The following is a 17677-nucleotide window of genomic DNA, read 5'->3' as shown; positions in this document are numbered from 1 at the left end:
AATAAATATTATATATTTATAGTTTTACTGCAATTGTATAGTATAATATGAATTATCTTTTCTGAGCTATAAAGCATAGTGTGAGGAGTACAGTATTGCTCAGAAAAAAGTAGTTAATATTTTCCAATCTAAATGTTGTAACCTTTCTTGCATATGCTCATTTTACTTTTCTACCTAAGGCTCTTTCTTGATTTTTCTCAATTTTCTTGATATTAAACACACCACAAAGTCTCAGAGTAATTGACAGTTGCTGAAGTTGGTCACTATGAATAAATAGCATATATTTAATTTTCCCAATCTGCTGTACCTGTCTGTAATGCTTGTCTGATAATTTTACTATTTAAATTTAAAGTAAATATTCTTTTAGGACCAAGAGTAAGATCTTTAAATTCATAGCTATTTGACTTCATCTGTTTATTTGTAAATCATTAAATTAAAGATAAACTTTTTTCCAGTGATTTGAGTACTTTTTTGATATTTGCACCCATTTGTGAAAGCATAGTATAATGTGTATCATTATATAATTTACTATCAGTACAAAATGAAATGTGTCATTGATAAAAACATTAAATAGATCTGTACCTAAATGATACCATTCCTCAAAAAGAAGTATTAACATTGTACCAAGCTTCACACATTATTTTCAACATCTGAGGTAGCTTTCTGTGCATCTCATTGCCTCCTTCATGAGTTCGTAACTTTTAGCTGCACATGGAAATAAATAAAATATCCTGTGTATTCATACTCTGTGATTATTCTCTCACTACTCCTCCACCATATCTAAAAATTTTATGTGCATGTTTATTTCTTAACCAAAAAATATTTAACGACAAATTTCATAAGGTTTATAATAATAATAATAATAATATTAATAATAATAATAATATTAATAATAATAATAAGAAGAAGAAGAAGAAGAATTGGCTGTTTCATTGGCAAAGTCTATGACTGTTGAAACAAAATAACCATAAAATAAAAACACACTTTTGTAAAATATGTATGTATGTATGTATGTAGGTATGTATGTATGTATGGATAGATGGATGGATGGATGGATGGATGTATTTATGTATGTATGTCTCTGTATAAGTATATATCTATTTGTGTATTAACCGCTCCAGTGGCCTAGTGGTTAGAGCGTCTGCATCAGATGCAGGAGGTCGTGGGTTCGATCCCCGGCTGAGTCATACCAAAGACTTACAAAAATGGTACTAACAGCTGCCTCGCTTGGCGCTCAGCATTAAGAGGTTAGTGTTAGGACTGGTCGGCCCGGTGTCAGGATAATGTGACTGGGTGGGACATCATGCTACATGTCTGTGGCATGATGCCCCAGTGCTAGACATCACTATAAACTGCCACATTGCAGACATCGTAGCGATATGACTGAAAAATTGTTAAAGCTACGTTAAAAATAAAAATCACATCACATCACACTTGTGTATTATTACAACTATATGGTTTTAAACTATGTAATAGACAAAAGAAAAACCAACAAGCTTTGTAAAATTCAACAAATAATTTAATTCCTTATGATACAATGTGAAAATTAAAAATGAACTTTCATTATTGTGAATAAAATTCAAAATCGTTCTAAAAGTTCTATCATAAGAGCAAATGTATGAAGTTCCAACTGAATTCTGCTTTTGTTCCAAATAGATTATTATATTGAATGTCGTAATGTGCAACTGGTCTGGAATCTGGTTATGTGTTAACAATCTTTCAATGTCTCACAAAATTATAATCCAAAATGTCCTTGACTAAATTCACTAATAATTCCAAATTAATGATTTAGTCCAAGAAGTATTACTGAGCACTTTACAATTACAGTGAATAATTTAAATAAATAAATCCAACCAAATTAAAACTGAACACCATAATAAGATTGATTCCACTTCAGATGTAAAGGTATGAATGAGTAATTTTTGTAAAAGTAAACAACACTGATATAAAAAGCTATGACACAATAACAGAGCTAGGATTTAGGTCAGTCTTATCTTTAATACATTCAAAGTTGACAACAAGTTTAGGAATTTTCAAGTGAAAAAAACTTTGTGTCCTAGACTCAGATTCAAGTAAACATGTTTACCTCCAAAATAATGATCTGAATATTTAATCTATAATCATAGAGAAATATTAACTATTTATTATGTTGTTTACAAAATATATGTTACTAGTCAGGTAGATCCTTAACTTATTTGTTGGACTAAGATCAATTGTAAATACAGATATGCATAACAACAATACAAGCAACAAACAACCCAAATTAAATAAATATAAGACTATTTAAATTCAAAGGATGTTTCTTCACTGTTGTCATACATTTCCATTTCTCAACATATATATTCCTTTTCACAAAGATATTTGCCTAGCAATTTGAATTTTTCATCAAATTTTGAATTGTTTGTTAACTGTTGCGCTGTTCATCAACTACTGCACTGACATAGGAGGGCATGGTTTATATACCTTATGTAGTGTTATCTCGGACAAATTCCGTGCACCTTTACGAATGAGTGGCATGACTATGTTTCTGATTTAGTTTTGTTTTGCTCATTCGATATTAGCGCAAACCAATATAAAACGTCATCAATAATTGTGTACATATTTGCAAGTTGCTAATGACGACGCTGGAAGCATAGGTTTTGCTATCTCTTACATTGTTGTTGATGAGTAAAACATTGTCCACGCTTTAGATTGTATCAACCACCATAGGTAAAGTATTTGAATACATATTTATCACAATTTAACATTATAAACGTCACAATATGTTACTCGTAAATATTAAAGTGACTTTGTCACTGATCACATGAAGAATGCAACACTTCGTTTTGCTCGAGGTTTTCATTAACTGACTACTACTGACACTATATAATGTGCTTACATTTTTTCATATTTATAAATGACAAATATATTAAGTGGTCGTCTTTATCAATTGATTAGGCCTAATTATAGTATATCTGATTTGTCGCAGGATAAATGTAACGTGGATACTGTAGGGAGAAAAACCCGTTTAAAGTGCAGTTTTCTTACTGTCTTACTGATACTGACACATTATGGACCTGTAGATGCACTGGTCTTGCTGAATGACATTATCCAGAGTGAAACTTGTTTGCAAAATGTTAGTCACTTGTATTATTGTACTATTATAGTATTATAATTGATGGTGCCTTTAGTATTTTGAAGGATTTACCCAAGGTTTAAGTCACATATTGGTTTTAATCATACAAGAAATGAGAGCTGTGTATTATATATTGCATTTGAATCTAATTGCCATTCAATTGATGCAATACAAGCCATAAACCACATCTCAGACTGAAATGAAAGCTTTTTATCTAAATGGTATCTACTAATGATCATGTTGATCAGCATTTTATATATTTATATTTTTGTTTTCCATTGTCAATCAGCTCTGGGTTTTTCATGTAGATAAAAGAGAGAATTTTTTTAATTAATTTTGTATTCCTAACTTAGGTTATATTTTATTCTTCCAGTCAAAGTTTTGAACTTTCTGAGTAAATAGTAAATATTCTGTTTCAGCTTATGTTAAAGTATATGCAAATGTTGTTTTAGGACCCGTGCAAAATAATTGTATTACATGTGACAGAATGATTGGTAGAAGAAGAACAAGAAGAAAGCATAAGGAAATTAAAAATGAACAAAACAAAAATGACAATTGTTGATAAATTCACTGGTGTTAGTGGTGATGATGATGCCATTTGACAACATTATTATTATTATTATTATTATTATTATTATTATTATTTAAGAATTTATGTATAACCTATTCTGAATACCAGTATATTTATTCTATTTTTAGGCATCATGGGCTTGCCAAAGGGTAGCAAGAATCCTCATATTAATGCCAGTCATGGGCCTGATACGAACATGATGAAATTCTACATCACCACAAACTCTACGACATATGGCAAACACTGGGAAAATTTCAGACCAAGGCCTGGCCGCCACACAGGAACTGGTTATTCATCAAATTTCAGACCTGCAGTTTACTATAGTAAAAGGCTTGATGATCAAGATAATCCTGTTATGAGGTAGACTTAACCCTGATCAGATTCCTAATCCACCATGTATACTGTATTAATTTGAATAGAGCATGAGATAATTCATTTAATGAGAAATTTTGGAAGTAAATACATTATTCACATCATTTAGATTATTTATATTGCAGTTAACTTTTTTCTTGTAATAAATTGTAAGAAATTAATGAAGCCCAGCTCCAATACGGACACTACTATGCTCAGTGCATGTTATTTCTTCCAGTTTAAAAAAATATATATTTCATCTTGTTGTAAAAAGTAGCCTAATTAGGTTGAATTATTATTTTCTTATATACATGTAATGCTATGGAGAAAACTCTTTCTAATTAATAAATTTGACGTATTAATTACCTCTCGAGATTTGATTTTTTTACTAATTTCCACCCAGATTGTGATATGAACATTGTTAAATATTATATTTACAGTGACATATGTTCAAGGAACTACCACAGTGTGAATGAGCTTCACTTTCAACCATACAAAGAAAATCGTGGAAACGAACCCCTACCCTACAATGTTCATCAAGTGGGCTCAGGTTTTGTTAGACAGAAGCCAATTACATTTCCAACGGAGGCAGAAGTAAGAAATTATTTCCAGGATATTATACATCATATTGAAATAAATACCTTGTAGAATCTTCAAAGCTGGGACAGTGTTGTGATATTGTAACAATATTTAATACAAAAACCCAGAATCTCTTTTATTCAGATTTTCCAGTTTCTCACAGCTCTTTGACTCAGTTAGAAAGCTTTAGTTTTTTCTTGATATTTTAAGATAAATATAATTAAAAACCATTATGATAGAGTTAAACCACGTTCACAAAAAATGTGATTACCAGTGTCTTGTTGAAGACTGGAGAAAATATCTACCATATTATAAACAGAACAAGTTTCTTTAAATAAATGAGAAGCTGGCCATGATCATGACCTAGTTGCTGAGCTTGATCCAAGCTTTGACAGTGAGGTCATTTGTTATGTTAGAAAGGCTTTGGAAAAAAAAACTTTCACATTAAGGTAAATCAAATCAGTGAATGGTTGGACAGATATATAGGTGGATATTCATACAGATACAGAAATAATCCCTGTCTGAAGTTCTGCCTAGCTAAGTACAACAATAATAATTATAATTTTTTTTGTTGAGGGTATGTACTTTTTTTTGTCAAAGTTAAGTATCATACAAAAATAAAAATTAAAGTAGTTATTAATTCACAAAAACATATGAACTGTGTACATATTACGATTTGTTGCTAGTTGAACTATTTTTTTACAGTTTTTGGGATATATTTCATGGTAAATGTATTTGATACCTTGGTACCATAATTTGACAGGTGCAAGGAGTGTTTATAAATACCAGAGCTGCCAGTGCCCCTGCTGATATTTTACCAAAGGCAAAACCACTCCTTCACAAACTGCGGCCAAAAGATCCTGTTGAATTGGAGAATGCTGGATATGTAAGTAAAATAATGTAATTGAAAATTAAGATTTTAATAACTTAATATTTTAATGAAAATTATGTTTTTTCCATAAAGAGAAATGCTTTCTCCAGAAATGATCCTGCTGTAAAATTTGAAAACTTAATATATTGGAGATTGATTTTAATCAGTTTAATGGAGTTGAATTGTCCATGAGTTACCATCAAACTGACATCTTTGTAACGTTGCAACTCTATAGCCATAAATTAAGTAACAGAAAAGAGTGAAAGCCAACAAGTTTTATAAAATTCAACAAATAGTTTATTTCCATGGAATACAAAGTGAAAAGAACTTACAATATTGTGAATTAAATCACAAATAGTCCTAAATGTTCTCTCACAAGTCAAAATGTATAAAGTTCCAATTGAATTCCTGTGGTATTTCAAATAAATTATAATATTGAATGTGTTGATGTTCCTGTAGTCTCAAATATGCTAATGTGCCAATAGCCTGGAGCATGGCAATGTACTAATAGTATTTTGATGTATCATAATAATATAATCCAAAATGTTCTTGTCTGAATTCACTATAATTCGAAATCAATGTTCCAGTCCAAGAATATTGATGAGCACTTTGTATTTACAATGAATAATAATTTTAATAATTAAATCCACCCAAATTAAAAGCTGAACACAACAATAAGACTGATTCTGCTTGATGTTAAAGCAAGAATGAATAATCCCAGTGTAAACAAGAGTATATACCCCTCTACTTGACCAAGGATGCAATGACCATTTTCTGAAAATACTCTGTCAACTAATAGGAACTTTCCTATTCTAGAAGTTTCTAGGGTCAGAATCAAGAATATGTCTTTAACTCAAATTCAAGTAAACATATTTAATTAATAATGATCAGAATATTTAATTTTCACTATGTATTCTTTTGTTTACAAAATTTATGTCCCTGGTCAGGTACACCATGAATTTGACTTTGGACAAGGTCAAGTATAAAATAACACATAATCATTAATAAAAGCCATCAGATAATACCATTTCTAAAAGGATGTTTCAAATTGCTAAATTTTGTCAACAAGAAATTGCCATTTAACAAGTAATGTTTACCCTAATAAATTATATCGTTTTGCAGTATTGAAAAAAAAAGTTGCTAGAGGCTTGTTATTGTGATGAAGGAAAGGGATGGGGTTTTATATTTGGATAAAATGTCCCCAGAACAAACCTGATATCATAGACACCGAGTATGCTGCCTCAAAGTGAACTGTGACCACTCTGGTGGCCTAGTGGTTAGAGCATCCGCTTTGGATGCTAGAGGTCGTGAGTTCGATCCCTGGCCGAGTCATACCAAAGACTTACAAAAATGGTACTAACAGCTGCCTCGCTTGACGCTCAGCATTAAGAGGCTAGTGTTAGGACTGGTTGGCCTGATGTCAGGATAAAGTGACTGGGTGGGACATCATGCTACATGTCTGCAGCATGATGCCCCATTGCTAGATATCACTATAAAGTGTCATACTACAGACATTGTAGTGATATGACTGAAAAATTGTTAAAGCTACGTTAAAAATCTAAATCACACACACACAAACACTCAAAGTGAACTGTTCTCATCATGGCCTAGTCATTCATGTGTTGCTGTCAGATGATTTTCACTTAGAGCAGCAAATGTACTCTCCATATAGAATCACTAGACCTGTTCCAAAAACATAAATATAAACACAGTGCATTGATACTGAGAATACCTTAATCTTTATTTTTGATTTTGTTTACATGCATGCTAACAGAATCATAATAAATACCTGTGTTTAACCAGTTGAATAAAGAAACATTTACATTTTTGGATTTTCTCAAGCATGTAGCCTAATGGACTGGGCTGTTGCCTTTATGTATATACTGTGTTCTGTTTTCAGTTTTCTCAAAATTTATAATCTTCTATTAAAAGCCTTATGTCTCTAGCTGAAGTAAACAAATTTATAATGATCAACCATTGTTTAATTGAAAAGTTGTAATGTTCATTATAAATGTGATGTCAAACTGTGTCATTTATGTTTTCATCATTGTTTCATTTGAGAATTAAGAAATGTTTGCATAGCAGCTATGTCCAATAACTAATTGTCCTTGAGATCATGGAATTAAACAAGTGAGCATCAGAAAACAGATCCCAGCCATTTCAGCTAATAACTGCAATTCAATTAACAGGAAATAAATTTTGTAGTAACTGTTTCATATGCCCATAACATATGGCCAGGATAAATTAGAAATATTAATTTGCTTCTTTGTCATTTTTCATCAAAACAAGAAAACTGTAAATGTATTTTAATGTCACAATGGCAGTTGCAGAGTCAGGTTTGCGTAAAGCCAATAAAAAGGGAAAATTTTAAAATATGGTCAGTTTGAATTTAGCAGCCATCTAGGAAACATGCTTTTTATCAGGACCTGATTAGCTGGTTGGTCTAGGTTATGCCCTAGCTGACACAGTGAGTGACAGTTAAAGCTTGACACCTATTGTCACTGCCAATGGAAAGGTCCTAATTAGCCTACAAAACAAAGCTTTTACAAGATAAGTGTTTGTTTTATTTTGTATGTTTTTATATATACAGGTAAATCCCAAAGTTTGAACTTATTTGTCCGTTGAAAGCTCATGTGGAAAAAAATGGCATCTACTGATACCAACCTTTTTATGTCCCACTGCAATAGAAGAAGCATGCTGTTTTACTGCTGTCCATCCATAAATCTGCATATTTGCCAAAACCATTTCAGCATCATATTACACAAAAGATATTGGACTTAGAACAATGAAATTTTACACACTTTTTTATGACAATGAGCCAATCACCAGATTAGATTTTTCAGGCCATTACAGCAAATTGTCATTTTTACACAATTGTTAACTTGTCAGAAATGACAAAAATCTTATTCTCACAGTAAGCAAAGCACCATATTAGGTAGACAAGTGAATTTGGATTGTGTAAATAAATAGATAATATTATTTTATTTTCATGCCATTATTAAAATTTTCTGGGTTTTTTTCAACAGTTTTGATATTTTGCACATTTTAATTTTATGGTCTGCCATGTTTGCAGTGGGGAGATGCATTGTACAAACACAATTCTAGTTCATTTCTATAGTAAGTTTTAAAGCTCGAACTTTGATGTGATGTAACGCTGTTGAGTTGATTGACATTGAAGAGAATGTCAGATAAACCTGTCACTATGTAAACATATCTAGTGGCATAAACAGAGAGCATACTGACTGTAATGTGACCAATAATGCTGCAGTAATGAATTATTTTTCATGATTTTGTCAATTGAATGAGCAAGATGACTAAGAAAAACATATTCAGCCCACTCACTCTCATTTGAAAAATCTAAGACAAATTAAAACCATAAAAAACTTAAGACAATTACCTGCAGGCAAACTTGACCATTGTGTCTAGTATTTACACTGATATCATTGAGCTTTACAAAAATGTTGCTGCTTTCATCTATAGCAGTTAGTATAAATAAAAATACTGACGAAACATTTATTCTCATAGGGACCAAGGTACATGCACTCAGAGACTAAGGAGAAGTTCAAAGGGCTTCCATCTGAGAGAAGTAAGTCAATGCAATTACTACACTGAGATTTTTTTCAAAAAAAGTATGTTATTACAATAGGATTTTAAAAGTAAATTTAACTTCACACAGAGATCCTGAAAGCAAATTTAATATTACACTAATATTTTGGGAAAGTTTATTATTACAGGGTAATTTTTGAAAGTTTTTTTTTTTAAATTAATTTTATATTTCTGAAAACATATATATATTCCACAAATGCAATTATCTATGTGAATCCCTGCAATTTCTATCAAGGAATAAACATTGTCACATGAGATTTTTTATCACTAAATTTTTCCCATCTTCTGTAACTAACCTCAATCCATACCATGCTGATGAATTATTCAGAAATTTCTATACAATTCAGGTCAGACCTAAACTAGTACTCAATTTATAATTAACTTCACTTGAAAATACTGTGAAATATATAGTGTTACTACAGTAGGGTTAAAAAAGTAAGTATTTGTATTAATAGTACTCAGATTTTGATGTTAACTAAAGTAACAATGATAATATTAATGAATATATTACAAATAAATTTGAAAAAAATCAATTATCAGTGAAAAGTTTCTTTAGGATGTCATATTTTTCATTGCTGTACAATATTTACCAGTGGTATTATTTATGTTTGATTGTGTTGTAGTGGATGTTTCTATGATGACTGTTGGTCCCAATGAGGAATCAGGCTTTACACATGCATATAATGATGAGCCAATCACATTCCATCCTGGATCTCCATATAAAAATGACATGCCGGTAAGTTCTATTAGTAACAAGTTCTAGTTTTTTACATGACATATTAACAGCATGCATACAATAAGAGCAAGTAACAAACAGTAACAAATTGTAAAAACCATTCTGTACCTATCTATGATGAAATATCACTTATTTTCTTGTTTTTCTACAAATTTTGCCAATGGACTAATGAATTCAATTTATTTGTAATACATTTTGTAATTTTCTAATATGAGATTAATTTGGTAAGATAGTGATAATTAATTTTTGTCATGACACAGAGCAGGACAAACAAATAAAATGTGATTTTCATCTTGGATTTCATTTAGATTACAAAACTTACCGACTCTTCTCATTTTTAAATCTTCCAAACCCAATTTTAGGTTAATAAGATGCACAGCTAAAAAATATTGTTTATTATTATGTCTGAAGTAGACATTAATTTCGTGTGATATTGATAAGGTTGTAGTTTTAGAGAACATAGATCTCAGATGCACTAGTGTACAATGTTTTAAAACATTTTATGTAGAAATGACTATTTGTCCCAACTATCAGAATACTTTCCTTCATCATTTAGATCCATGCATGTAATAAATATATTGCTTTAAATATGTCTTGATACTGATGAACATATGATAAACAGTAATAACAAATGCTGAATTTTCTGCATGCATGAAACAAACTCTGAAGAAGTCAAAAACAATAAACACATTCAAATTTGATTCAACATATCCATTTGAAATCATTTGCAGATTCACACTGAAGATATTAAGGTCATAAAGTATACACTTGTCATGAAAATGAATCATTTGGCTCAAGGTGCTCTTTAAAAGGTGAAGTTCAATCCTTTATTACCATATTGGCACATTTATCACACATGCTCAGCTTCACACATCTTGAATTAATTATTATATGATACAGTGTGCTTTCATAAAAAATATCTCTAAGGGTTAAAAAATGATACCCACGATGAAGGAAACAGACTTCTAACTGTAAGATTGTCCTATGTTGTGACCTTGACCTTGAATCAATGGGTTTTGCTTTAACTACTTGTGACACTGTCAAGGTAACATATACAGTAGGCTTAAGTTTCATTCAAATATCTTTATTGGATTAGAAGTTATACCCATATATTTAATGAAGTCAATGATTTTTGTTTCTCTTTCTGTGACCTTGACATTCAGGTAGGATATGTGGCTCTGGCATGCGGCATACTGGTTCTTGTTTCATTAAACAGACTTAAGTAGTTTAAAAATTATACCCTTGATAATTATGCCTGTCATAGTTACATTTTCCCATGCTGTGACTTTCACCCTGTGCCAGAGGAGCATGGCTATGTTATACAATACAGTGACCTACTATACACCACACTAACATAAGATATAATTACTATACACCACACTAACATAAGATACACCTACTATACACCACATATAACTGGCTAAGTTTCATTAAACTTAGTGGTGTGAGTTGTACTCTGGGCAAGAATACAAGTCACATAATTTCAATTTCAGTTGCTATGACCTTGATCCTGAGGCAGGGGATTGACTACTATATGCCACACTAACAAAATATAACTACTATACACCACACTAACATAAGATATAACTACTATACACCACACTAACATAAGATATAACTACTATACACCACACTAGCATAAGATATAACTACTATACACCACACTAACATAAGATATAACTACTATACACCACACTAACATAAGATATAACTACTATACACCACACTAGCATAAGATATAACTACTATACACCACACTAACATAAGATATAACTACTATACACCACACTAACATAATATATAACTACTATACACCACACTAACATAAATATATAACTACTATACACCACAATGACATAAAGATATAACTACTATACACCACACTAGCATAAGATATAACTACTATACACCACACTAACATAAGATATAACTACTATACACCACACTAACATAATATATAACTACTATACACCACACTAACATAAGATATAACTACTATACACCACACTAACATAAGATATAACTACTATACACCACACTAGCATAAGATATAACTACTATACACCTAACTAACATAATATATAACTACTATACACCACACTAACATAAATATATAACTACTATACACCACACTAGCATAAGATATAACTACTATACACCTCACTAACATAATATATAACTACTATACACCACACTAACATAAATATATAACTACTATACACCACAATGACATAAAGATATAACTACTATACACCACACTAGCATAAGATATAACTACTATACACCACACTAACATAAGATATAACTACTATACACCACACTAACATAAGATATAACTACTATACACCACACTAGCATAAGATATAACTACTATACACCACACTAGCATAAGATATAACTACTATACACCACACTAACATAAGATATAACTACTATACACCACACTAACATAAGATATAACTACTATACACCACACTAACATAATATATAACTACTATACACCACACTAACATAAGATATAACTACTATACACCACACTAACATAATATATAACTACTATACACCACACTAACATAAGATATAACTACTATACACCACACTAACATAATATATAACTACTATACACCACACTAACATAAGATATAACTACTATACACCACACTAACATAAGATATAACTACTATACACCACACTAACATAAGATATAACTACTATACACCACACTAACATAATATATAACTACTATACACCACACTAACATAAATATATAACTACTATACACCACAATGACATAAAGATATAACTACTATACACCACACTAGCATAAGATATAACTACTATACACCACACTAACATAAGATATAACTACTATACACCACACTAACATAATATATAACTACTATACACCACACTAACATAAGATATAACTACTATACACCACACTAACATAAGATATAACTACTATACACCACACTAGCATAAGATATAACTACTATACACCTAACTAACATAATATATAACTACTATACACCACACTAACATAAATATATAACTACTATACACCACACTAGCATAAGATATAACTACTATACACCTCACTAACATAATATATAACTACTATACACCACACTAACATAAATATATAACTACTATACACCACAATGACATAAAGATATAACTACTATACACCACACTAGCATAAGATATAACTACTATACACCACACTAACATAAGATATAACTACTATACACCACACTAACATAAGATATAACTACTATACACCACACTAGCATAAGATATAACTACTATACACCACACTAGCATAAGATATAACTACTATACACCACACTAACATAAGATATAACTACTATACACCACACTAACATAATATATAACTACTATACACCACACTAACATAAGATATAACTACTATACACCACACTAACATAAATATATAACTACTATACACCACACTAACATAATATATAACTACTATACACCACAATGACATAAAGATATAACTACTATACACCACAATGACATAAGATATAACTACTATACACCACACTAACATAAATATATAACTACTATACACCACACTAACATAATATATAACTACTATACACCACAATGACATAAAGATATAACTACTATACACCACAATGACATAATATATAACTACTATACACCACACTAACATAAGATATAACTACTATACACCACAATGACATAATATATAACTACTATACACCACACTAACATAAGATATAACTACTATACACCACACTAACATAATATATAACTACTATACACCACACTAACATAAGATATAACTACTATACACCACACTAACATAAGATATAACTACTATACACCACACTAACATAAGATATAACTACTATACACCACACTAACATAAGATATAACTACTATACACCACACTAACATAAGATATAACTACTATACACCACACTAACATAATATATAACTACTATACACCACAATGACATAAAGATATAACTACTATACACCACAATGACATAAAGATATAACTACTATACACCACACTAGCATAAGATATAACTACTATACACCACACTAGCATAAGATATAACTACTATACACCACACTAACATAAGATATAACTACTATACACCACACTAACATAAGATATAACTACTATACACCTCACTAACATAATATATAACTACTATACACCACACTAACATAAATATATAACTACTATACACCACAATGACATAAAGATATAACTACTATACACCACACTAGCATAAGATATAACTACTATATACCACACTAACATAAAATATAACTACTATACACCACACTAGCATAAGATATAACTACTATACACCACAATGACATAAGATATAACTACTATACACCTCACTAACATAATATATAACTACTATACACCACACTAACATAAATATATAACTACTATACACCACAATGACATAAAGATGTAACTACTATACACCACACTAGCATAATATATAACTACTATACACCACACTAACATAAATATATAACTACTATACACCACAATGACATAAAGATAGAACTACTATACACCACACTAACATAAGATATAACTACTATACACCACACTAACATAAGATATAACTACTATACACCACACTAGCATAAGATATAACTACTATACACCACACTAACATAATATATAACTACTATACACCACACTAACATAAATATATAACTACTATACACCACAATGACATAAAGATATAACTACTATAGACCACAGTAACATAATATATAACTACTATAAACCACGCTAACATAAGATATAACTAAGTTTCATTAAAATATCTTCTGTTTGCTCCCAACTTGGATACATGTCACAGAATTGCATTTACCATTGTTGGTAATATGACTTTTAAAAGACAGCAAACAATGTCCATTCAGAATTTATATTTCATAAAAGCTTAGTTTAAATAACTTCATTGGTTCATGAGATATACTCTTGAATTATATTTTCCCTATAAAGATACTCACTGGTTCCTGAGGCAGTACCATATGCAAGATGCTGTACACAGTATGTGTTGGCATCCATTAGTCTCGAGAGACGAGTGAAGTGCGCCCATGAGAGATGTCCCGGTTGGTGGTTGTGCAGCATCTGCTTTGGCTATGTAGCCCAACATGGGAGTGGCAGTCCTTGCTGCACTTGAAGGTTGAGTCTGGTGTGGGTTGGAGCTACTTCTTCCTCTGTGATCACTTTTCATAAGCTAACAAGCATAGCTTGTCCTCGCTGGCTTTCAGACCAGTGATTAGAGCATGTCGCCAGCTGGACCTGTCTAGAGCAAGCTCTTCCCAGGTGTTGACGTCAATGTCAAGGGCTTTCACGTCGTGCATGTAGACATCCTTGAAGCAGAGATGTGGCTGTTTGATCAACCTTTTGCCAGAGGCAAGTTTTGAATAAAGAATGTTTTTGGGGATCCGTCCATTATCCATCCAACGTACATGGCCCAGCCATCTGATGCGACTTTGGTGAAGGAGTGTGACCATGCTGGGAATCTTGGCATGTTCAAGCACCTTGTTGTTGCTCAATCGCTCCAGGTGATCCCAAGTATGCATCAGAGGTATCACATGTGAAAGGCGCTCAGTCTTTTCTCTTGTGAGACATACAGAGTCCAGGTTTCCCTGGCATACAAGAGAGTGTTTAGCATGCCAACACTGTACACAGAGATCATAGTTTTCAGGGTCAGCATGCTGTTGTTCCGCACTCTCTGCGACAACCTTGAGAGAGTTGTTGATGCCTTTCCAATCCACTTGTTGAGCTCAACATCAAGCGAGAGGTTGTTGGTGATGGTAGAGCTGAGGTACGTGAACTGACTGACTACCTCAAGTTTGTAGTTGTTGATGATGATGCTTGAGGGGTCCGCATCCTTAGCCATCACGTTTGTTTTCTTTAGGCTGATGGTCAGCCCAAACTCATCACATGCTTTAGCAAAGCAGTCCATCAGGCGCTGTAGCTCAGCTTCTGTGTGAGTGGCTAGAGCAGCATCATCTGCGAAGAGCATATCCCTGATGGTTGTTTCATGCACTTTGCTCTTTGCCTTCAGTCATGCCAGGTTGAACAGTATGCCATCTGATCGCTTGTACAGGTAGATCCCATCTGTGGATGTCCCAAAGGTGTGCTTGAGCAGGACAGTGAAGAAGATGCTGAAGAACGTGGGGGTAAGGACACAGCCCTGTTTCACTCTGCTGTGGATGTCAAATGGGTCGGACATTGAGCCATCGTACTGCAATGTGCCTTTCATGATATTGTGGAAGGACTGGATCATGCTTAGCAGCTTTAAAGGGCATCCAATTTTCACCAGGATTGTAAAGAAGCGTCTCTGCTGACCAGATCAAATGCCTTGGTGAGGTCTGTGAAGGCCAGGAAGAGGGGTCTGTGTTGTTCTCTGCATTTCTTCTGCAGTTGCCTGATGGAGAAGATCATGTCGATAATGTGGAGACTCTCTGAACAGAACCCGCACTGCGACTCTGGATATACTCTGTCAGCAAGCATCTGCAGTCTGTTCAGGATGACAAGTGCAAAGTCTTTAATATAACTGTTACCCACGATGCTGAGAAGGGATATGCCCCTGTAGTTGTTGTAGTCACTTCTGTCGCCCTTGTTCTTGTACAGGGTTACAATGTTGGTGTCTCCACAATATACAGGGATGTAAATGTTCCAGAATGCCTAATCCAGAAATTTTCCAAATTTAGCTGATATAATGCCATTGAATGCAAGACTATACCATACCTCTGATTTTCACATTTTTTATTATAAAACCTTGGCTTGGGTCTTAAAAATATGTGCATCTTGCACTACAGTGATAGACTGGTAAGGGAAGTAACTCTAAAATTTTTGCACAATTGGACCACCCTATTTCTATAAAACAACAGTATGCTTTGGATGTATGTCAGCACAGTAATATACAGAAAAATCCTACATTTGGTTTGGCAGAAATTTCTTTCCAAAAAAAGAAACCCAGATTACAAATTAAAAAATACTTCAATGCATACCATACTTCTTGATCAGTCCTTATTTAATAAGTAGCTGAGGTGGTCACAGTGGCATCTGTTGGCACCTGTTAGCACACATTTGAGATATTATCTGTAGGATTGATCAAGAAGTTGCAAGTGATTCCTATGGTCACTTTATTTTAAAACACTAACCAGGAATTTTGATTCTGGATGTATCCAGCAAGTTGTCATGTCAGAATGTATAACTGACAAAGTATTAGTAAAACATATTCTTAAGTGGCAAATATTTCAGTGGAGTAATATGACATAAAACTCAGTCATATGCTAACATGTGCCACATATAATAATACTTTATTACAAGCATTAGGATAACTGATATGTGCCACATGTAATAGTACTTTATTACAAGCATAAGGGTAACTGATATGTGCCACACGTAATAGTACTTTATTACAAGCATTAGGATAACTGATATGTGTCACATGTAATAGTACTTTATTGCAAACATAAGGATAACTGATATGTCACATGTAATAGTGCTTTATTACAAGCATTAGGATAACTGATATGTGCCACATGTAATAGTACTTTATTACAAGCATAAGGATAATTGATATGTCACATGTAATAGTACTTTACTACAAGCATAAGGATAACTGATATGTGCCACATGTAATATTACTTTATTACAAGCATTAGGATAACTGATATGTGCCAGATTTAATATTACTTTACTACAAGCATTAGGATAACTGATATGTGCCACATGTAATGGTACTTTATTACAAGCATAAGGGTAACTGATATGTGCCACACGTAATAGTACTTTAT

General features: G+C 32.2%; 1 protein-coding gene across 1 annotated transcript in view; it reads left to right on the top strand.

The window, feature by feature from the left end:
• Positions 1 to 2566: 2566 nt before the first annotated feature.
• The window catches only part of LOC149792273 (stabilizer of axonemal microtubules 4-like), a 32799-nt gene continuing 17688 nt past the window's right edge, over positions 2567 to 17677 (top strand). The window contains exons 1-6 of the mRNA XM_089970822.1: positions 2567 to 2709; positions 3815 to 4046; positions 4478 to 4631; positions 5380 to 5502; positions 9013 to 9073; positions 9717 to 9829. Of these exons, the coding sequence (XP_089826948.1) occupies positions 3820 to 4046; positions 4478 to 4631; positions 5380 to 5502; positions 9013 to 9073; positions 9717 to 9829 (678 nt within the window). The 5' untranslated portion in view covers positions 2567 to 2709; positions 3815 to 3819. The remainder of the gene's footprint in view (positions 2710 to 3814; positions 4047 to 4477; positions 4632 to 5379; positions 5503 to 9012; positions 9074 to 9716; positions 9830 to 17677) is intronic.

The sequence above is a fragment of the Sinohyriopsis cumingii genome, chromosome 9, assembly GCF_028554795.1.
Source record: "Sinohyriopsis cumingii isolate HCF-2022 chromosome 9, ASM2855479v2, whole genome shotgun sequence".
NCBI lineage: Eukaryota > Metazoa > Mollusca > Bivalvia > Unionida > Unionidae > Sinohyriopsis > Sinohyriopsis cumingii.
Note: the sequence above shows the minus strand (reverse complement) of the source record. Positions and strands in the feature narration are given on the sequence as shown.